The sequence below is a fragment of the Pantherophis guttatus genome, chromosome 14 (genome assembly GCF_059756535.1).
Source record: "Pantherophis guttatus breed Tessera chromosome 14, ASM5975653v1, whole genome shotgun sequence".
Classification (NCBI taxonomy): Eukaryota; Metazoa; Chordata; class Lepidosauria; order Squamata; family Colubridae; genus Pantherophis; species Pantherophis guttatus.
This window is the reverse complement of record NC_142076.1, coordinates 21,914,722-21,937,377: the sequence shown is the minus strand read 5'-3', so window position 1 is coordinate 21,937,377 and position 22,656 is coordinate 21,914,722. Positions and strand designations below refer to the sequence as shown.

The window sequence follows — 22,656 nt, the reverse complement described above, 5'->3', positions numbered from 1 at the left end:
GCTGTGAAACGTCTGAAGCAAACAACCAAACCAAACCCAGAGAGCAGCAAGGATGCCTAAAGCCGTTTTCTCCCGGAGCCCCCGCGGATCCTGTCCTCCGCCTCTGGGCTGCCCCCCGCGCAGCCTTGCCTGCCCGGGCCGTCTCCCAGCTGGCTCTGCGGGAAGCAGGCAGCGACCAGGCGCGGAGACTCCTTGGAGAAAGTGGGCGCAGGACCCCCGAACCTCCCTTCCCTCTGCGGGCTTGGGGCGCGCTTCCCCCAATGAGAGTTTTGTTTTCGGTGCGCTTCTTACTGGCACGACCAGCTGGGAAACGGGGACCGGTGGCTGAGCCTCCCGGGGAACTGCGCCCCTGCGAAACGTTACGAAGTCTCCCAACTGCCCGGGTGGGCTTCCCAGGAGAAGCTGCTCGAAGGCAAACTTCCCCGGAGCATCTCCTGGAGGAGACCCTGCAAGGGCAGCGGCGGCGGCGAAGTTGCTTCCTTTGCCAGCCGCACATCTGGATGGATGCCTCGCGGGAGAGGCCGTTGCTCTGGGCTCCTAAGGGAGGATCGGGACGGCAGGTTGTCAGCTGGGCGGAGGCCCCCTCCTCGCTGGTGTCCTTTAGAAAAAAGACTCCCGAGGTTGGGAGGGACCTGGGGTCAAAGGTTTGTGTGTATTAAGTGAAAGATGGGACATACATTCCTTTTTGGGCGGATCCACTCCGGATATTAAGTCTCTAGTCCAGAGTGTCTCAATTTTGGCATCTTTAAGATGGGTGGACCAAGTCTCAGAACTCCCCATGCTGGGTGGGGAATTCTGGGAGTTGAAGTCCACCAAGACTGCATCCTGTAGTCCTTTTTTAATTTCCCAGTAATCCCCCGCTGAAGTTCCCAGTGCCTATTTACAAGTACTGTAAAGCATCATTACGCTGTAAGAAAAAAGGAATGTGGCAAAATTAAAAGGCTTCTACGTGGGAGCAAAGAATGTGTAGGGCCTTCCAGTAACATCTCAAAACATGGCTGCAGCCTCCATCCTCCAATTCCCACAGAGCACTTAGTCATAATGTGGGTTGGTTTCATTCTGGCACCGCACCACACGTCTTCCGTCAAACTAGCAAGTTGGAGTGGTCTCTTCTGGTTGGAGAGGCATTCCAAAAAACAGCCGGCCAAAATGAAATTTGCAGGATTCAATTTTCTTTTAGTCCGACATGTGGATGTTTAGGGGCCTGAGAATAAAACTGTCCCTGATCCGGTCTGTTTCTAGAGGGTGAGAAAGTGGGAGGGAATTGGAGTTTCCTGGCTGGCCAGGTTTTACGCTGGACTAGCCAACATGGATGGCAGAAAAATTCTGCTTTAGCTTTCCAGAGGAAACACATCAGCGTAATGAATTGGCAGCTGTCCATAGTTGTCTTCATTTAACTAGCTAGATTCATTTTTTGGCTGGGCAAGCCAGTTTTCCTTCAAACAACCAGAGTTTACCTTTAAAGGATCTCGGCCACAAGTGGAAAACAGGTTCAGCCAGGGGCGATTTCCTTTGATTAATTCCCCACGCCTTGGCACAGCTGATTTTTCTTCCCCACAAAACCTGTAGGCATTTCGTTTCCTTCCCATGTGATCTGTGACTGCAAACACTGATGATCCTTTCCCCCCCCCCCCACTTTTTCTCTCTGGTTAGAAGCGGAAGGCTTTATCAAACATTTTTTCTGCCTCTTTGTGCTTTTAAGGCTCCTGAAGATGAGCGAGCTTAGAGGAATTTGGCAAATGAATGCCTAATTTAAAGAGCCCCTCTTTGAGAAAGAGATGGGCTGTTTGGAAATATGAAATATATATAAATATAAATAATAAATTAAAGAGCCAGTTTTCCAAGTGGCCATCATGGCTTCAAGACTTTGGGCAAACTTGATATGACCCAGAATATGTAATAAGCACATCACACAATCTACTTGTGAAATGCTGGAGTATTGGATCATTTGCAAATATAACCATTACTTAGGTTTCCAAACTTTTAATCCGCTGTTGTTAAACTTCATCTCATATCTACTCCCATTTTCCAGATGCTGTCATGTTGCACATCTGTTGAACCAGATTCCTTCTTCTTGTTCCCAACGTATTTCCACATTCTTCCAGTCTCTTCTACTGACCATCTTCTATCCTGGATTCACTAAACCAAGGATGACATTCCCAGGTTGTGGAAGCTACTCTGCTCTTTCAAACATTGCTCTGGCTTCCTTCTCTGGGACCTTGGCACCAGAAGAGCCACCATTCGAAGGGCAGGAATTTAAATTGCACTGCAGTGGAAAAAGTATAATTAGGAACATTTGCCTTTGCAGACAAGGGAGCATCTGGTGCTTGGTTCTTTCCAACAGGCCACATCTACACCTGGTGTAAATCATCTCTTTGTAAGCCTAGTAAATTACAGGGGAGGCTTAGGAATAAGAGGGATGCTCTTCCGTGGGATTCACTTTGTAATAGTGTAAGTTATTGTAGTCAAAGGTCTAGAACAGGATAGCATCTTGGCTTCCTAGGAAGGATGTGATTGTTTGAAAACTAGGGAGAATTGTTTCACACATGCTGATGAGAAGGGCAGAGAGGCTGACTGTCTGACTGGCTAGTTGCAAACTGACTCTATGAAGAAAGTAGCAAGCATTGGACACGGAAATATCATTTACCTTCTTTGATTTCTGCAGCAGCCCAAGTAAGCATCCCACCTTTAGGGCTGAAGTCACACAACACCCTGAGCTTCCAACCAGGTTTACTTCTGGCTTAGCAGGCTGTGTGAATCCTGCTAACTGTGCTGGGTTCAATAAACTGTGGCTTGGCGAGTTGAGCAAACACAATTGGTGTCCCTGGCACGCCAGGGCTGAGTGGGGCTGGGGAGAGAGTTGACAAGACTGGGTGAGTTGTCCAACATCTGGATTCATTAACAGGCAGCTTCGTGTGCGTGGAGGATGACTGAACACCCCCCCCCCAGAAAGCTGCATCAGGAAAGTCGCTACCTTCTGTCCCATTGGTGTTAACGAGGCCTCGCCAAGAACATGAGTTGGGCTCTTTATTTGATATTTAAGATAAGCCAGCTTGGTTTTATTTGGCAGGATGGAAAAGGAAGAGCTGGATGTGTGGTTTTGTGCTGTGGGGTGTCGTGTGGTTTGTTGTTCTCGTCTTGGGCTTGCCTTGTGCACCCAAAGACCAAGAACTTTAACAGGGGAAACTGAGGCTCTGGGGTACCATATAAGGCACAGCTGGGAATTCTGGGAATTGAAGTCCATGGGTCCTAAAGTTGATATAGTTGCCCAACCCTCATATAAGGCTCCCCTCTGCCAAATCCCCCTCCCCAAGTCCCTTCAAAAACAAGGGCTGTTTGCAATTAACCGAGCAGCTAACGAGCTGGGGAAGGGATGATTCATTCCCTGGGCCAGATTTACAGGCAACCAGTTCGACAACAACAACATGCTTCAGCTGGAGATCCAGCCGGCTGCCAGTTGCGCAAGCAAGGAAGGCCATCTTGGAACCCTCGTCTGGAATGTGAGGAGCCGTTCCTGCGGAAAAGACAGTGGGAGCAGGGATGTGAGGCAAGGAAGTAGAAAGCGCAGGAGTTTTTAAAGCTTTTTTTTGTGTTTGTGTGTCTGCCTTTGGCTCTTGTCTCCCAATGATGCAAACCCCCCCCCTTTTGCTGGGAGTCAGGCAAAGGTAGGACAAGCAGCCAATACATCTGCACCCCTAAAATACCGCATTTAAAAAGTCAGAGAAGATGCCACGGATGTTGAAGCAAGCCAGCATCGTTCCAGATTTTCACACTGTTGCAAAACCAGCAGATTGCAGCCTGAGTTTGCTTCCGGCTCCTGTTTACCCAGGTCTGTTTTTTCTCCCTGGCCAACGTCTGCTTACTTCGACTATTTCCCTTCCTTGAACCCACCTCCCACCCACCCACCCAACCAGATGTGCAGTTCTGGGTACAAAACAAGCCTCTTGCGTATGATTCAGTGCCATGCGGCTCTCCAGTCAACAGTTTGGAGAGTGTCAACACGGCATTGAAGTCGCCGCGGAGGGGAACAAACGGCCTCGAGTGCGTGTGTCATGAGGACAGTGACCTGCCGGGAAGGGCTGGTACTCAGAGCTTGTGACGGAGGATGGGATTGTGGCGTGGATGGAAGAAAACAGGGGTGCTGCTGTTTAGGAGCATATCAAGGCATCAAGGACCCAGCTAAGACCCCGTGCCACAAAAAGCAGGAAACCCAGCTGCAAATTTGCAGGCTTCTTGAGGCTAGTTGATGCACTTGAACAAAGCCTCCACATCCCCATGCAGTCTACCTCAAGGTAGCCGTTTCTAGAGAGGAACCCAAGGAGGTAAAGAAGCTAGAAGGAAAGAGAGTAGCACTAGAGAGGGTATTTGTGAGCGTCAATTGTGCTTAATTGGGAAAAGATCACAAATGATGACGACACTGGGATGTCCCAAATGTTGTAAATTCAGAATGCCTGTTGCCAAATGCCTGAATTCTGATCACGTGTGTGTGTAAGGATGCTGCGGACGGTTGTAAGTACGAGGACTGGCCATAAGTCACTTTTCAGTGCCGCTGTAACTTTGAACGTCTTCAAGGTCTTTTTTTTTTTTTTTTTGAATTTTTTTTTTATTTTTCATCAACATATTTAAATGTACAGTCTTTTATCCATCCTTATTCATTGTTCATTCATCTTATTCTTTAACTTCTATTAGCTAATTAATAAATTGTTCGGGTCTGCTCTTTTACCATTTCCTTCGTTTTACACCCTTTCCTTTTTCTCTTCCCTTCTTTCTCCTCTTTTCTTTCTACTTTCCTCATTCCTCCTCTCCTTTCCTTTTCTACTTCCTCTCCTCTTTCCCCTCTCCTCTCTTCTTCCTCCCCTTCTTACCCTCTCTCCTACTCTTCTTTCCCCTTCCTTCTTCCTCTCCTTAAAGTTACCCAGGTTGGACCCTCCTGGAGTAGAAGTAGGGCCCCTCCACTCATTGTGCTTCCCATGTGGTGGCTGCAGGGATACAGTGGGAGACGGACCCTTACACGGGGGCTACAGTGGGGCTCCTGGTGGAAGGGCAGGCTGAGCCCCCAGTGAATGCAGACGTTTCTAAAAGAAATAACGGAGAAATAATGCAGAGTGTGGCGGGACAACAGATAGACTTCTGCAGCCAGAGAGAGCAGACAGGACCTGAGCTGCATTTCTGTGGCTGCAGCTGGCTGTCAGATGTTGAGAGGGACACATCAACCGTCTTGCTCCTTGCAAGAGGCGGTGGGCACACAGAGGCACTGAGTCACGTACCCCTTTGTTTTTCTTGCCCAGATCTCTACAGACATTCTTAGGAACAAACCTATCCTGGGTTTATTTTATTTCATTAAGGCAAGACAAGAAACAACGGATGGAAACTTATCAAGGAGAGAAGCAACCTGGAATTAAGGAGAAACTTCCTAACAAGTGAGGACAATCAACCAGTGGAACTGCTTGCCACCAGAAGTTGTGGGTGCTTCATCACTGGAGGTTTTTAAGAAGAGACTGGACAGTCACCTGTCTGAAATGATATAGGCTCTCCTGCATGAGCAGGGGGCTGGACTACAAGACCTCAAGGTCCCTCCCAGCTCTATTCTGATTGTTTATCCTTAAACCGAGTTCAGGAGCCACTGAAAGGGGCAAACTCACATCCAATGATGCTGCTCTGAGGGGGCTTAAGAGGTCCAGCCTGTTAGCTTTGCCTCGGTAGCTTCAGCTGCACGTGTCAAAGCGACGTTTGTTCCTCTGCAGCTGGGAGATGCTGGCTGACAATTGTTCCTCTGTGCGCCTCTGCTTTGGATGGCAAAGATTTCCTAGGGCACGGGTGCCTGGCGTAAGCAGGGCAGAATGGTGGGGAGAGGGGGCCCAGTCTGAGAGAAGCAGTGGGCCTCCCCTGTTGAAAAGAACAGCCCCCCCCCCCCCCAGTCATGTGTGGCTTTACTCCGAGGAGACCCATGCCATCCCTAATAGCCAGGCACCTTCAAGACCTAATTTGGAGAGAGGCCACGTTGGCAGAAGACCAGGGACCAGGTGGGGAAGGGCACCTGCGTGGGTGAGATGCATCCTGTCCCCCCAGGGAGAAATGTGCCAGGAAGGGGTGAACGGAATCAGAAAACTGGCACTCTGTAAATGTAAGGATGGGCTGTGCTGTGCTTGCCCAGGTTAAAATTTCAAACTTTTTAAAAAATGATTTCTAAGAGGCTGCCAGCACCATAGAAGGGACCGGGAGAAGGTTGTGAAATACTGGTATACTGTACTCTCACCAAACAAAGATAAAGATAAAAGGGACATCTGGTTGGGGACCAAAGGCGGAATAGAAATAGTTCTGTAAATAAACTTTCTTTGGCAAGTTAAATATAGCGACAGCTTTGCTTTTCCTGCAGAATTAATTGTATTAGTCACAGGGGCAGGATTCTCATCTGCCCCTCTCTGCCCTCCATTGTCTGGAGGCTCAGCCACTGTGGGATGCCAGATTCCCCCCTCCCCAAGAGCCTGGCACTAGTGGAGAAAAAGGATTTGCCTTTCCCTTCCACGTTTCATGGTGGCAATTCAGAAAATTGCTTCCTGCCAATTTGGGCTATTGAGTCCAGCCTTCATCATCCTATCAACAGTCACATTTTCCCCATCACAGCTTTAAGGCTACCTAGGACTAAGAGTGGAACTCTTTCTGGGGGGTGCAAAGCAAAAATGCTCCTAAGTTTCTTCTTGATTTGCACAATTGCTGTTGCACATCCTCCCGTTGTTCACTTCCTTTCCAGCCTTTAGCTTGGCATCCTGCACCACCTTGTGGGTTAAGAGAAAAATGCAAAAATCCAAAAGCTGCTTGGCCATTCAGGTCCAGCTTTCACGAAAGAGAAACTGCCTCGGTGCTCGTTGCAAAATCAGGAGGGCCGGAAAAAATTTATTCGACATGGCAGAGAAAGTACCAAAAGTGAAACTTCAAATGGCAGGCCAAGAGAAGGATTCGGAAAAGACACTTTACTGGATATACAAAGGAAAACTGGCTAAAGTTTTAAATTTTAAAAGGGGAATACAAACGATAAGCCAAGACAATGGCCATGGAAAATGGTTTTTCTAATTGGACCTACGAAGAAGCTTATTATAAAACCTTGAAGAGATCTGTGCTTCTCTAAGAAAACGGAGAAATCAAGTCCCACAAGAATATTTGATTGAATTAAAGGAGACTGTTAGAAGTAAAAGGAAGGAGTATAAAGTAGGTTTACTTGATCAAGATGAAAACATTTGTGTGCAATGTTTTGGAAACCCTTTATGGACTTTTTGCCGACTCCAGGATTGAAAAGTCGGTTTACAGATTCGCTTGTAGATGAGGGAGAGGATATGGGATGGAGAGATACCCTTTTAATCTTACAGGGGGTGAAGAGTTATTAAATTTGTTTATAGTCCTTGTAATGAAGACTGGAAGTCACTTCCTTATATCCTTTATAATGTTTTTCTTTTTTCCACTTTTCATTCATTTTTTCCAGTCTCCTTCTCTCAGTTTGAATTATTTTTTACTATTGCAATTAAGGGTTATGGTTAATATAGGAAACACATCTAAAACTTTCAAGGCATAAACAAGTGTTGAAGTAGCACTGCGCAATTAAAAAAAAAAAAAAACACCGATCCAAACACCGAAGTCAATCAAGTGATGCTTTCAGCTTTTATTTAGTTAAATGCAGCATTCTATACAAGAAAAAAAAATTCAAACCCTTGACAGGGAACTATATTTCTTCCTAAATCAACCCGAATTAAAAGATTTCTCCCCAAATACACTGTACGGAAAATAATCTCTCCCCCCCACCCCATTTACAGCGTGCCACTCAGTACAGTTATTTTATGTATCCCAAACTTCAGAACTGTACAATTTGTTTACAAATCACACTTTTTTCCTATGAAAAATTTACCGAAAAAAATATTGCCACTTATTTTATTTGTAACAAAACAATTAGATTTTTTTTTATTTATTTAAAAAACACAAAAAGTCAGCCAGAACTTTATTTTAAAGTGTGTGCTTGGAAGGAAACGGGTGGTGCTAGGAGAGAAAACCCAGGTGCATTTTAAAGCAAAATAAAAAGTCTTAGCAGGTTCGACACCCCTGGGAAAAGCTAAACCAGCTATAATCTGCTGGAAGAGAGATCCCAGTTGTGCCAATTCCAGATTTTAGCAACAGTTTGGGTATGATTGACAGGCTAAGGCAGGATACTTTTCCGGGGAGGCCCCTCTGAAACCTCACACTAACAGCACTAAAAGAAGGATTTCGGTTCTCCTTCGAAGGTCTTCCAACTCACACAATGGAGTGTTCCCTTGAAACATCAGCCTCTGACAACCCAGTCAACCAACAAAGGGGAGGTGGGGGGAGATCTATAGGGAAAGGAAAGAGCATGCGTGGAGACCCCCTCCTGTTCAACTTTCTGCATGCTGTTCCAAGAATATCAAGCCTTGGGGGACGCAGATGTCGGCCACTGCCGTGTTGGTGGAGTTCCCGGAGAGATGCAACCAGCACCGAAACAGGTGCAAGGACCAGATAAGGCCACGGGTCTATCAGAGTCGGCCAGATGCTCGGAGAAGCCACCTACGCATTTTTCCCCCCTCCTGGCAGGAAAGGCTTCAGGGGGAGGCAGAAAGAAATAAAATAAAACCAAATAAAAATAAAGCAGCAGGCTAGCTAACAAGCTCCTTCTGCTTTCTCATCAAAGGCTGACCTTGCCCTGGCCGTGAGAAACAACCCTCAAGCCAAACATTAAAAACTAAAAACGGGACACAGGTGCGGCCGACCTTCCCACCGAGCCAGCCCATCCCCAGCATGGAAGATTTCGCTTTTGCTCAAGGTCCTGGGATTTCCTGCCGGGAGAGGCTGAGCTAGGCTAGGCTGCTGGACAAAGACACACAATGGCCACTTTTCCTAAAAACACCGGAAGGCCGAACTGCCCGTCTTGGTTTAGTCAAAACTCCAAACTGGCCACTCTCTGCAAATAGCAAAGCAGAAATAGCTGGATGTATTCCGAGATACCAAATCCTACGCCTCCCATAAGCTGCTGATCAGGCTCTTTTGGGACCTGCCAGCGATGTTAGGACGATGCTCTTCACCATGGCCGCTTGAAGATGTGTGGACTTCAGCTCCCAGAATTCCCCAGCCAGCCAAAAGTCCACACATCTTCAAGTGGCTGAGGTTGAGAAACACTGCGTTAGCTCTTCTGCTTCACTCACCTACGCAGGTACGCGAGACGAGAAAGAGGGATCCCTTCTCCCAACCATTTTCTCAACTCCCCAGCCAATAGCTGCAGCCGCACAATCAACGAAAGGAGAGGCACAGCCTGCTTTAAAGCCCCCCGTGGTGCCACGCTGTAACCAAGCGCCAGTGAGACAAACTCTGTTCTCTGCTCCAGAAGGCAGGAAGCCAGGCGTCCCAGAAAAGAACCACCTTCTCACAACTCAAAGAGTCGTCTTTATCAGCAGGCATTCAGATCAAAGCCACAGGAGAAATGGTATCTCCACCCCCAGAGTAAAACTGGGGGTTTTCTGAGGCTACACGAGGCCCAATGTTTGGCGCTGACATTACCTTGTCATGCAGGTAGAACAGGCCGTAAGATCACGGAAGGTGGACAGGGGAGGTGGGGTTGGCAGGCTGAGACGTGGGGATTACTGGCGAGACGCCTCAGAGAGGGCAGAGAACAGGACTGATGATGTCACCTAACCTCCTCTCCTGCCTGGGGCAGAACCACCTTCCTGTTTCCCATGTGGTGCCAACTTGGCAGCTCCAGCCCTGCTCACTACGAAACGGCTCCACTTAATACACGGGTGTCCAACCGTGGCAACTTTAAGACCTGTGGACTTCAACTCCCAGCATGGCTGGTTGGGGAATCCTGGGAGTTGAAGTCCAGGAGTCTCAGGGGTGCCAAGGGCAGACACTCCAGACCTAACGGGACCAAGAGCCGAGAACAGCTCCACCAACAGCCCCTCTACCTCTGAAATATCAATGCTTTCTAATAACTGACCATCTGGTTCGAAGGACCGAGGACAGCAGCCTAAGGCTGGCATTCAGGCATCGGAAGCAATATTAATAAAAATTCTTTGCTAAAACATGGGCACGAGGGCAGGGAAGAGACCCCCCCCCCCAGCTCAACAGGTCATTCTCCTGGGCTCAATGAACAATTCCCCTTCTCTCTGATGCTGGAATCCCAGCCCCCACGTTGCCTGCCCCCTGTGCTGTTAGTGTGAAGACTTGAGCAGAACCTGGGGTTTCTGGCCAGGCGCCCCCCACCTCCCTTAAAGAGCCCTCCAGCAGCAGCAGCCCCAAGGTGGGACTGCCGGACCTCCTTCAGAGAAAGAAAACAGACTAAACTCTTAGCAGCAGCAGTGCAGGAAAACACGGGTGCTTGCTAGCCCAAGCAAGGAAGGGAACGGGGGAAATGTTATGGCATCAAACAGGACACACAAAAACGGGGAGGGGGGGCAGGGGCTGTGGGGGGGAATAAACCCTGACACTAAAGTGCAACATGTCCTATACGCTTTGCCGTCCGGTGTTGTTGAGAGGAGCTGGCCGGGACTTCCAGTTGCTGGAGGAAAGCAGCTTTTTCAACACTGCGGGAGAAAAATTCTCGCAATAGTCAGCATTGGGAGCCCTTTGGTGCAAGACGGAGCAAGGAGGGGGCAAGAGAGAGAGAGAGAGAGAGAGGCATCGCCGTGTCCGTGGCGGTGTGAAAAGGCTGCGAGGGGTGGGGGGGAGCCTTCAGAGGAAGCAGCAGCAGCAGCTTCGGAGCAGAGGAAACTCTGCCAGCCCTCAGCGTACTCAAAACGCATCGCTTTTTGGCATCTTCAAAATCTGCTCCAGCCCAACGCCTCTGATGGAACCACGGAGCTTTGTTTTATTTTTTCCTCTTTAAAAAAAAAAAAAAAAAGAGCTGCCTCTGCTATGAGGCATGGCCACCTGCCCCGAGAAAGCGGGCAGGTGGCACCACATACATCCTAGTCAGCGTGGATGCTGGAGGGAGGGAGGGAAAGAGGGAGGGAGAAAGGAAGGAAGGAAAAGAGGGAGGAAGCCAGATTTGTTCCAGCTCTTTTTCAAGATAAAACAGGAAGAGAAGGGGCAATATAACCTTGAAGCTAAAGGAGAAATAACTCAGAGAGGGTCAAGGGGAAAGATTCAATTTCACAGCCTGAAGGCCAGTCTCATCACCTCTAAGACTGGGGAAGGAGGATGTGGGTGTCAAAGAATTCCTCAATGCCGCCTCATTTTCACTTTCCGCGCCGGACTCCCCTCGTCGTCCTCCTCCTCCTCTTCCTCCTCCTCCAAGTCTTCTGTGTACTCGTAAGACTTTCGCCAATAGTTCTCAGAGCTGAAATGACTCCGCCTCCGGTGTTTAGGCAAGAGGACCGAGCGCCGGTTCTCCTCTTTATCCATCTCTAAAATTCGAGGTCTGCCGGAAGGAAGAAGAAAAAGAGATTTGCATGCATGGACTGACTCGGAAAGGCTGAGATCCCACCCAACCACAGTCTCGTGTGTGTGTCCCCCCCCCTGCCCCCCAGTGCCAGCCTGCCTCCCGTGGAGCTTCTTACCGGTGGGCTGCGTCAGGGTCTGCTTTGCGATGGGACCTCTTTGGCTTCAGGATGGGGTCCCGATTGCTCCCTGACAGGCGGTCTGAAGCGTAGCCAGGGACCAACACAGAGCTACTCAGCGATCGGGTCTCCAGCCGGGGGGCGTCTACTCTGGTTCTGGAAATATTAGACAGCACCACAGCATTCGTCACCAGGGGCCACTCATCACACAAAATACCTTGCGTCTCACACACCCACACAAGTCTGAATGCTCAGAGTTGTTAAGCGAAACTCAGCTTCCCCACTGACTTTGCTTGTCAAAAGAGGGTATGGGAGTCAGTTGCCAAGCATCTGGATTTTGATCAGGTGAGCAAGGGGATGCTGCAACGGTTGTAAGTGTGAAAAATGGTCATAAGAAACTTTTTCCAGTGACGCTGTCTTTCAACGGTCACTAAGCGAACCGTTGTAACTAGAGGGCTCCGTGTAATAAGTGCAACCCTCTGCGCCATCCCGCATGACTGAAGCACAGCAGTTAGTACATAAATGCAAAATTTTTTAAAAAAACCCATTCCATAAGGGCAAAATGGAAACTTCCAAACTAATATTAAAATGGGAAGTCAGGCTGACCAGGCATTCTCCCAAGCATCAGGGGGGGAGAAAGGGCCGGTTTCAGTTTAGAACAAAAGCAGCTTTTAAAAGAGCCAGGGTGCCCTTTGTTGCTAGTTAAAAAAAAACAAAACCATTTTATCATTTCTCATCATTCATTTTCAACCCGCTTCTGTCCAAACTTCCTTATGTTTTAAAGAGCCCAACTGCTCCATGCTAACATGTTTACTTTAAGACATTTTAAAGGGATGAAGCAGCCACAAAAAGTAGCCAATGGCCGAGAAACTGAGATGCCTTTTGATATTTCAGTACCGACCCTAACATTCAAACAGGCTCCCAAGTCTGCCTCGCAGTAAGAGGACAGCGGAAAATTCACACATTCGCAAAAGCCACCGAGGACCAAGCTGCGCTGAAGCGTTTTTTGGTCTCTGTTTACCCTAGAAATTGGGCACATTTTTTTTGTTCCCGGCTGTTCCTTCTGCTCCATGTTCATCAACGACTTTCCTGGCCTATAAGAAGAGTCCCCCACCCACCCACAAAAACACTTCAGCTGCCCTGAAGTGTTTATGACCACACGGTAACCAGGCAGCTGAAGGGAATTTCCACTCCATCCATGCCAGATCCTTTCCCCGCAACGTGCTCTCTCCCTCGTCTCTCTTGGCAAAAGGCCGGATCTCCAGGACTGCAAGACTGAGACGTGTGCACCGATCTTGGCACACAGCGCAGTGCTGCACTGCTGGATAAGCGCAGGGCCAGCTGCTGACCGGCAGAAGGTGCAGGGAGCGTGCGATGGCACCAGAAGATCTGTGCTGGCAGGTGGAAGCTTCACATGCACAACTCAAGATGTTGGCGTGGGCATCGCAAGTGCGAAAGCAACAAAGGACCGCCTCTCTCTCTACGAACCTGCCCAGGTGTTTTGAGATCAACAAAGGAGGCCCTTTAGAAATTGATCTGGCTAGCGCAGGTATGGCTACAGTAGGCAATACTGTACTGGAATGCTCTTTGCGGGAAGATGCCTTTAGCTGCCACTCTTCCATAAAAGGCTTTTAATTATTGATCTTCATGGTCTAGTTTTGGATAGAATTTTAGTTTATATTCCAGCTTTTGTTCCATTGTTGTGACCTCAAGTGCTTACGGGAGCATAATGACGAGGTATAATCTTACAAGGTAATTATTACTGTGCGAGTCTCAAAGCCTCCTTGCTCTTTTCTAGCTGCTTTCCTGATACAAATTACCGGAGGTTAACAAAAATCAGATGACACCATTGCTTCCCTGTGGACTACAGCAGTAATTAATCTACTTCCAGTCTGCAGAAGACTTTGCTAGCAGGATGCAGGTATCCTGGGATAACCGCCTGGGACTATCGGCTGGATGACAGCATGAGGCCATAGTGGAACCACAAGGTTGAGTTTAATTCAAGTTTCCCTTGTGTATAAAACGGCTGGAAGCATTCAAGTTTTCAAACACAATTTCAAACAGAGCCTCTGCCTTCTACTGGGGTGTAGCAGCTGGGGAATTCTGGAAGTTGAAGTCCACATAGCTTAAAGTTGCCAAGGTTGGAGAAGCGCTGACCTAGCACGCGTCCAACCTCCCCCAGTTGCAAGTTCTGAAAAAACAAGGCAAGACATTTGTGTGCTAAGAAGGTCCTTTCTTGGCTTCTCCAACTGCTCATGGTTCAGTGATTCATGTCTACAGAAAGGTCCGAGAAGTCTGCCCCCTCCTTAAATAAATGCTTCAAGAGGCAACACCTCAGAAGCAGGAGGACGGAGGAAGCACGGACAACGGGTCAGCATCAGTTGCACTAAATCCAAGGGAACCATCGGAAACCAGCAAATAAGACAAACAGGAAAATAGCTTTCCCTTCAAAGAGATCCCGCCACTCACTTCCGAAGGATGATCACAGCTCTCCTCTCCTTGATATCCTGTGGTCGAATGCAGTGTGTGATTTCGTCAGCTGCGTAGCCACTGTGTGAAACAAAAGGGACTTTAGAGCACAGGATTTTACTTTGGGAATTTTTCTTACCAAGTCTGCAACCACGGCTGCTCCTTGAAGGGCTGCTAAACATTGTGCCTCTGTCAAAGAATGATTGGCCAGGCCTTGCAGGAAAAGTTATCTGGGGCTCCATAGCTCAAGGGGCTCCCCCATTTTCAATACTACTTATAGCACTCCATCGCCTCCCCCAAATCCTTAACTCAATGAGCCACAAATATTGGCCCACCACAAGTGGGGTCCTCTCGCATACTTCGGGTCTCCAATCAAATTGCTTTGAATTTTCCTAGCTCCTGTCAATATCCTGATATCACAGGTTGGTCAAAGACTGTAATAAAGATATTTGATTTATATCCTGATATTCCACTCTGATCCTTTTCTGACCAAAGATCAGATGAGCATCTATTCTGACAATGTTACAGAGGAGGAGATAGAAGACAAAAGAACACAACAGCTCTCCTAGATGTATTGGGACTGCCATTCCCCCAAAATTAGGCGGCATTGAAATTCCTTGGTAGGCTGGATTTACATCACAGCATCATCGAGACCCCTATGTGCTAGCCAAGCCTGTCTTTGCTAGATACCAGATCTAGATACCAGATCTTTCTATGAAAAAATAACACTCTTCAAGCTCTTGGTCAGTTTGACAAACTCAGGAATATTTTGCTATGCACAGCTAGTATAACCAAGTGTCTGTGGTCTAAAAGGCCGGCTCTCAGCAGCTCAAGAGGCCAAGACAGGTCATATAGCATAAACTCATGGGTATTCTTTAGCCAGCTACCAAAATCCTAAGAAAATGCACTGAGATAGTAACGTTTTGCAGAACCAACCCCAATTCTGAGAAAAAAGTTTCAGGACTAAACTCCAATTCTTGTTTTGTAAGTTATCTGGTCGGTACTAACTGGTACTAACTGGTACACACCTCACAAAGCTACGTCTGGGACACTTAAATGCAAGAAAATAACAAGGCTATGGATCACAGGATGTCTCTTAAGCAACACTCGTGTGTGAAGTAAAAACAGAATGAAACCAATTTGAGGCCAAATAGGTGAGCATAAATTTGAAAAGCTGGGTAGATTAAAAGGCTGGGTCGGTAATTAGGATTTGGGGCCGGTACCTCCAGGAGACAGAAATGACAACAGGGGGGTTATCTTCTCTCTTACAACCAGCTGCTATGGCTTGGGCGGCAAGACACTCGAAGGAAGGGCCTCAGATTAACTCCTACGGGGAATGTTTGATTTGCAGTCTGGTAACTTCTTCACGAGCGCCATTTTGGCATAGTGGTTAAGGCATCAGGCCAGAAATCAGGGAGACCTGAGTTCTAGTCCTACCTTAGGTATGAAGCAGCAGAATGACCCTGGGCTAATCACTTTCTCCCAGGCCTAAGAAGGAGGCAATACAAACCCTTTCTGAAAAACCTTGCCAGGAAAACTGCAGTAACTTGTCCAGGCAGTTTCTGAGAATTGGACACAATTGAACAGAAAAAGAAAAGAAAAGGGGGGGAAAAAAAACCACCCTTCCCTATAAAGCCGGTGTGGTTAAGACTCTAGTTTTGTTACCAAGATCCACTGGAACCGTCATGGCTATTAATCCAACCTTGGCCGGCAGTGGAAACACATGTCAAATGCATTGCCTTCCAACATGAGTGATCTCAGCTATTCTAAGAGTGTCACCATATGGTGACGTTCCCAATAATTTCATCAAGTTCACTCAGCGTCCACAATCAAGCTTTGTCCAGAACTGGATAGAAACGGAACTGTTCTCATTTATCTTTAATGCAAAAAACAAAACAAAAACCTGTTGGCTACCTATTAAGAGAAAGAAAACATTCCAACTTGGTTGATCAGTTGCAAAGGCTGTGTGTAGTTGTGGAACGCTTGTCCTTTCCTACCGCAAACAACACAAACGCAGGAACAAGGCTTGCAACTGTAAATATCAGAAAGCACAGCCTAGAAAGAGCCAGGGGATGGGTTTGGAGAAGCTGTGACGAATACTAGAAGATGGGGGTGGGGGGTGTAACTCAAGAGAAATCAACACAAATCAATCTACATAACACCAGACGTTATGGAGAAGGAATACAGGCCGCTCCGCTTCTCGTAATTTCTGCTCAGTGCCATCTTGGCAGGAGGCCTCTGATTAAGCAGGATTAAGAACGTGTCCCTGCCTACCTGCCCCTATAGCTCCTAAAGGCAGCTGCATTCAGAAGTTGCTACTTCTTTGGCTGAAGGTTCAGATCCGGCTCACTGGCTGGATTTGAAGACTCTGCTGGTTGTTTCAAGAAAACCTGAAAGAAATGGAAGCTGCCCCCCTTCTGAACCAGCAAAACTTTAAAGTTAATGCATAAGAACGCTGCACCTACTTGCTGCCCGCAGACTGAAGTCTAAACTGCTTGTTTAAAGGGCATTTAGTGGCGAGATGTCTTCCCCTTACCTTGGAAACCAGCCTGCCAGGAAATAAATGTCAAGGCACTGCATGGTGCCCTTGGCCCTATTGTAACCGTACCAGGTTTCTGGGGAGAAAAACCCCACAGGTTGCCTTGGTAAACTGGCAGAGGAAGCGGAGGTTATCTTGAAAGAGATAAGCAGCTCTCTGTTCAGGTGGTTTTGTAAACCTGCTCACCAAAGGGCTCCCCCAGTTTGGTTAGAACCTCTTTTTTCTCCCAACTTGGGCAATCCGAAACACAGGTGGGCTTTGTAAGTGGCAAAAAGCAGTATGCTCAGCTTCTTAGGAGGCCCAGCTCGACACAGGAAACAGAGAGCCATGGTGATCCCCAGCCAAAATTAACAACGAAAAGGTCCAAACCTGAAGGCCCAAAGAAGCAACTTCTAGGCAGAATGCAAAAGCTGTGAATATAATACCTTCTCAGCTACCTGTGCTAATAAGATTGCTCTCCTGGGTCAACTGTCCTGGTATCTTTTGGGGGTGTTGGCTGTGCCATGCAGGTGAATAAACAGGTGAATTAGAAGCCTCCTCCTGTGCTAGAAAGCAGAAGGCCAATGACCACCTGCCAACTACACAAGAATGTGTTTTGCTACATGTACAAATAAGCCATCTAAGAATCCTCAGCAATCACTCTGCCTAAAACTCCTTTGCTACCAAAAACACCTCAGATTTGCAGGTCATTTTTCTATGCGGCTGCTTGGCCTCTTCCTGACTGTCGAGGCTACTTTGTCTCCTGCACGAACCTTAGTTAATATGTGGGAGGCGCCCTGGACATAACACTTCAGTTTTTGCTTCTCTTTGTTATTGATGCACCTGGGCCGTTGTGTAAGACTCTGCTTGTGCTGCGGAGACGCTTTCCTCCCAGACCGCGTGGAGATCAGCTTACCAAGGCAAGCAGGGGATCACCTTACCCCTCACGGAGCACTTCCAAGAGTGAGAAACCTTCACTCCTCAGACCCCCCAAACGATCGGTTGCCCTCCATTTACCATGGCAACGCTGAATCATTAGGGAGGCTTGACTCATCCTGGCAGAAAACTGGTTCCGGCTTACAAGCCTATAAATACAGTTTGTCACGAGTTTGTCCTGACCCAGCATTTTGTACTAGTTCACACTTGGGGCTTGTGAAGAAGCAGCGGCACCACCTTCACGAGGTGCTAATTGCCACAGGCAATACTATCTCTCATTATCCAGGATCATCTCCATCCTGTGTTTTACAGGGGGAAAAAATCAGAGCTAGAAAGTGGTGGGATGTACAGGAAAAGGGAAAAAAAAAAAAAGAGAGCCAAGGATTGCAAGTTACAGCTGCAGTTTACAGCTTTAGCAGAAACTGTTCTAGATGGAATCGCTGAATGATTATTCCCTCCTCCAGAAAAAAAAGAAGAAGTCATTGTTTTAGAGAACTAAGACCTTCTGCAAAATCCACCTGATAGGAAAGGACAAGTCTCGGCCCTCAATGATGAGCATGGTAGGTAAGTCCTCCTCACCAGGCCATGCCCTCCCTAGGGGCCAACGTCAGAGGTTAACTGCTGGCTCAGAAGAGACCCTCAGGCCTAGCATTTGCTCCGTCGTTGCCTTCCTGTGCGCTGCCGAGGTTGCGTCTTGTTCTTTAAAATGCTGCCGTAGGGAACTGATCAGTCATGCCGTTCTCCAATTTGCATTCTGAGCAAGTCATTAGGCTCACATTCAGCTGGAAGGTGCACCCTGGCAGTCAAAACATTTCCAGCAGAGGTGCAAACCCACACAAGCCTTTTGCAGAAGATGCGTGAAGTAGGGCAGGATGTCCCTTCTTCTGCCTCGATTCCTGATGCCTCCCGTATGATCTTCTGGGGTTTTCTCCCCACCCTGCTCTTTCTTCTAACATGGAGGGCACTAACTATTCTTATTCTGGACACGCTGCTCTGCACTTATCTTAAAACGAACTACTTTCTACCGTTACAACGCCTATGTTGCTCACATCAAGCTTCCTTCAGCCTCTACGGTTCTCAAGACTGCCTGCTCTCTGTGGAGTCACCCCACACCAAGCCTGGAACTCAAATGTTCTGCCAGCTGCAATCTAAATTGCACACTTAGCTCACGTCATCAACCCGGTTATGATCTTATCTTATGCAAATCTGGGACCGTGCTGTGAAACGACTTCTCTGGGCCCAACAGCATATTAGCAAGATGGCTAAAACCAAATATTGAGGCTTGTTCATCGCAACAGACCTTGTGAACTGAGCCTCTCTTAGAAGACTCTGGAAGTTCCCGGAAGACAGCTTGAAAATCAGCCTTTCAATAAACAAGAACCGCTTACATCCAGGCAGACTGAGCCAGCAAAATCCTTTGCGGCTCAACAAGGAATCTCTAACCCAGTATTTATTCCAGTATTTGAGGGGTTGCCACAAAAAGGGGGTCAAATTATTCTCCAAAGCACCAAAGACCAAGATAAGAAACAACGGGTGGAAACTAATTGAGAAGCAATTTGGAATTAAGAAGAAACTTCCTAACAGTGAGGACAATTAAGAGTGGACCAGCTTGCCTTCAGAGGCTGTGGGTGCTCCATCACTGGAGATTTTTAAGAAGAGACTGGACCATCATTTGTCTGAAATGGTATAGGTCCTCCTGCTTGTGCAGGGGGCTGGACTAGAAGACCTCCAAGGTCCCTTCCAGCTCTATTCTGTTCTAATATGGCGGTCAAACATCCCCTCTTTCAGAATCAACCGCAGAAAGGAAAAGGGCTCAGATGGCCTGGAGCAAACCAAGTCACTGGGCAGGCAGGTGAGACAAGAGGCCAAGCGCAGGGGAGCCCCCAGGGCGGCATTTCCTTACCTGAGTACAGTGACACTCCCTCTTCGCACGGGCAGGAAGAAGACCGGCTCGGAGACCCTGATGGGCTTGAACTGGAACTTGCATCCGAAGCAGAGTGCTGAGTCACTGAAGAAAGACACCGACACAATCGGCCTCTCGAAGATGTGGATGGGGTCCACGTGGGAGACGATGCAGCCCCCCGGCTGGTAGTCGTTGATCACCGCACTGTTCACAAAGCCCTCGGGGATGACCCGGTGTTCCACCAGCTTGCGGATGACCAGGTCGTGAACCCACTCAGGAATGGTATCCACTTGCCCCCGCGGGTACAGTCGCTCCTGGCCGGGGCCTCGCCTTTGCAGCTGAGACCCATAGGTGTAGCCCTCCCCAAAGAAGTACTTGTTCCGGAGTGGGGCCCTGTCCACCGTGTGCTCTTTATAGAGGCCCTTCTCGGCCCGGGAGACCACCTCATCGATGCGTGCTTCGATCTTGACGCATTCCTCAGGACTGAACAAGCGGAGCTGCCGGATGCCGCTTTTGACCTTCTGGGCCTCCTCTTCCTCTTCCTCCTCCCGTGGGGGGTCTTCAGAGTCGGAAGGCTCCGAGTCGGAATTGTGGTGGTGCTTGCGCTTGCGTTCGGGGGCTCCCCCCCCAGCTCCATAGGGGGACTCGGCAGAATCCCGCCTGCTCTTGCCGCTGCTGCTCTTGTAGCCGTCCCGGTAAGGCATCATCGATTTGAGCTTCTCTCGTAGGTCCGTATATCCACTCCCAGCCATGGCCAGTCCCCTGGTCACTGCTGCCCTCTCGGTTAAATTCCCTGAGGTGCGGTTGGAAGGGCTGGTGAGAGGGATGGCCTGCTATAATATTCACGGCATGGTCTGGCGTTGCAGAACGAGCCCCGGGAGGAAAGAAAGCCAAAGGCCTACAGTTTGGCCTCCGCCCTGATCAAGGGCCTTTCCGGATGGGGAGGATGCCCCCTCCTTCCCTTCCAAGAGTTTCCCCCTTGCCCCCCCCCCCCCGGAACAGGGGCAAGAGGACTCCGAGTCTTGCGAGAAAGCTACTTATTCAGTTTCAACCCAAGGCTTGAAGGGAGACAGGCACCGAGCCCGGCATTTCCACCTGGAGCCACCAATTTTATTCCTCCGACGTGTGTGCCAAGACCTCGGAGATCTCACACCTGCAGAGAGAAACAAATTACAGGACATGGTCAGGAGACGGGATGCTGAGGAAAAGTCCTTCCGTGCCCCCCGGGAACCCATCCCGCCAGCCTTTCCCTGGGCAAGGGGGCACAGGGACCAAAGTCAGGAAGGCCTGACCAAGAGGGCAGGAGAAGGGCAAAGAGCCCCGGCTGCTCTTCCCTTTCCCCTCTGCCCCCTCCCCGCAAAAGGAGCCCCTTAGGCCCCTTCCCTTTCTCCACCAGGCTCAGAGCAGGAAGTGGCCCCGTTGGCACCAGCAGGGAAAGCGCAGCATCCCCGCCGGCCACGCGGATTCCCCGACAAGTGACTCAGGCAGCCTGCGGGTGGGGGGAAAGCTCCTGCCGCCCCCCCACCCCCCTAATGAGGAGGGGGGGCAGCTCCTCCCCTGCGGATCCTTCCACATCCGCCACCTTCCCCTCCCCCCCGATTCTGCTTTCTGCTGCTTATCAGCCCCCCCCCCCAAAAGGCTGGGGGTCTGGCCAGGTGGGGACGCTCCTCGTGGGGGCCCCCAAGGCGCCCCTCCCCCAGGGAGGAGGAGGAGGAGACCCCCCCGCAGGACCCCTCCTCCCTGTCACGTGGCCACGGGGGGGGTCAGGCTGCGACCCCCCGCAGAGTCAATGAGGCCCCCCAGGGGAGAGGACAGGCCCCTCCGAGGGACCCCCGGGTGTGAGGGAGGCCAAGAAGGGCGCCGGGGCCTCGCCTGGCCGGACTCACCGCGCTCCGGCCGGCTCGCCCGCCCTCACCACGCGCCGCCCGAGCCCGGCTGCCGCCGCAGCGCCGGCCCGGCTCCCTTCATGGCGGCGCAGGCGCGGCGAACGAGGGGACGAGGCTACCGCCGATGCTCCCGCTGCCCGGACGGCTCGCTACGTCACCCGCGGCCGGCCCGACATTATAAATAACTTCAGGGCATCCTCCTCCGCCTTCTCCTCAGAGCGCAAGCCGCGCCTCCCGCGCAGGCGCAGCCGCCGGCGCGCCTCACTGCGCAGACGCGGCCAAGCCCCGCCCCGGCCGCGCGACGAAAGGAAGCGGGCTCTGGGCCGGGAGGGCTCTGCGCATGCGGCTCTCGCCACCAACGAGCGGAGGGGGTAGAGCGGCACGTGGGTGGGGGGGCGGGGTCGCTTCAGAGTCAGAACTCTCCTGCGAAATGCTCCGGGGGTGGGGGAGGGGAGGATTTCTTTCTGAAGAAAACGCGAATCAGGAAGTGCGAAACGCCCCTCGGTGAATGTTATGCAATGGGTATTCCCCTACGGCGGCCGGAAATCAAAATGCGTGGTGAAAAGAGGGCTGGAGGGGTCCCGTTGCGCATGCTCAGCCGGGGAACAGCGCAGGCGCACAAAGCATGCATCTTCTCGGCCGGCGGTGTGAAGGTGCCTAACGAGTCTACGCTGGGAGACTGAGGTAAGGGTTGGGGCGTGGCCACCTTGGCGCCGATTGGCTACGCTTCCCCTGCCGGGCGGAGTTACCTGAAAAGGATGCTCGTTGATTGGCCAAAGTGAAATCCGCGCGCGGAGAGCCGGCCGAAGTGACTGCAAGCGAAGAAGTTGCTTCCTCTTTGAAACGCCTCCCATGATGCCTTGCGCAGGCGACTCTTGCCAACCCCGAAGCATTGTGGGAAATTCCTTTTGCAGATTCTTCCAGCCAGGGATCCAGATCCATCATCCCCAGCCAGCCCTTGGGAGCATGCGTGCAGCCCCAAAAGGCCTTTGTTAAAGGGTCTGGTTTGCAAATGCAGAGAGCGAAAGTGGCCCAGGGACCAGATGGGCAGCACATAAATAAAATAAATGAATAAAATGTAAGAAGCCTCTCCTCCCTTGGCAATGCACACCGAGCAAGTTGAAAAGCACCACTGAAGCCAAAGCGCTGCCGCCTGAGCCCCATTTGCAGCTCTGCGGAGCAAAGACGTCGATGGATGGGAGACCACTAGGAAATCCCAATGGCACTGGGGACTTCAAAAGCAGGAGATGGAAATCCATAGAGCTGCAGAGCATGGAGCCAATCGGGGGTGGGTGGATGGGTGGCCCTGCTCCGACTTAGTGGGGGGGGGCACCCAAGCTTAGAGCTTAAATGAAGTGCAAAAGAGCCACCCCGAACTTTGCTCTTCTGGCTGCT

At 50.0% G+C, this 22,656-nt stretch overlaps 1 protein-coding gene across 2 annotated transcripts; it reads right to left on the bottom strand.

Annotated features, from left to right (window-relative positions):
• Positions 1-7,630: 7,630 nt before the first annotated feature.
• On the bottom strand, positions 7,631-22,096 carry ALKBH5 (alkB homolog 5, RNA demethylase). 2 transcript variants are annotated; one of them, XM_087878717.1, is made up of 5 exons: positions 22,011-22,096; positions 19,376-20,528; positions 14,019-14,099; positions 11,550-11,705; positions 7,631-11,410 (listed from the first exon to the last, which is right to left on the bottom strand). In XM_087878717.1, exons 2-5 carry the CDS (start codon positions 20,125-20,127, stop codon positions 11,212-11,214), a joined length of 1,188 nt encoding a protein of 395 aa, XP_087734843.1. In that variant the 5' UTR covers positions 20,128-20,528; positions 22,011-22,096; the 3' UTR covers positions 7,631-11,211. The 2 variants fall into 2 exon arrangements, with proteins under 2 accessions (XP_087734843.1, XP_034297407.3); XM_034441516.3 differs by lacking the exon at positions 22,011-22,096 and adding an exon at positions 21,262-21,958.
• Between the last annotated feature and the right edge of the window lie 560 nt (positions 22,097-22,656).

Bases quoted from the DNA above. Each gene is read 5' to 3' on its own strand.
- ALKBH5 (XM_087878717.1), bottom strand. From the start codon at position 20,127: ATGGCTGGGAGTGGATATACGGACCTACGAGAGAAGCTCAAATCGATG. The intron at 14,100-19,375 runs GTAAGGAAATGC...TGTTTCACACAG, and splicing joins GGGAGTGTCACTGTACTCAG to TGGCTACGCAGCTGACGAAA. The intron at 11,706-14,018 runs GTGAGTGGCGGG...TAATATTTCCAG, and splicing joins GCTGTGATCATCCTTCGGAA to AACCAGAGTAGACGCCCCCC.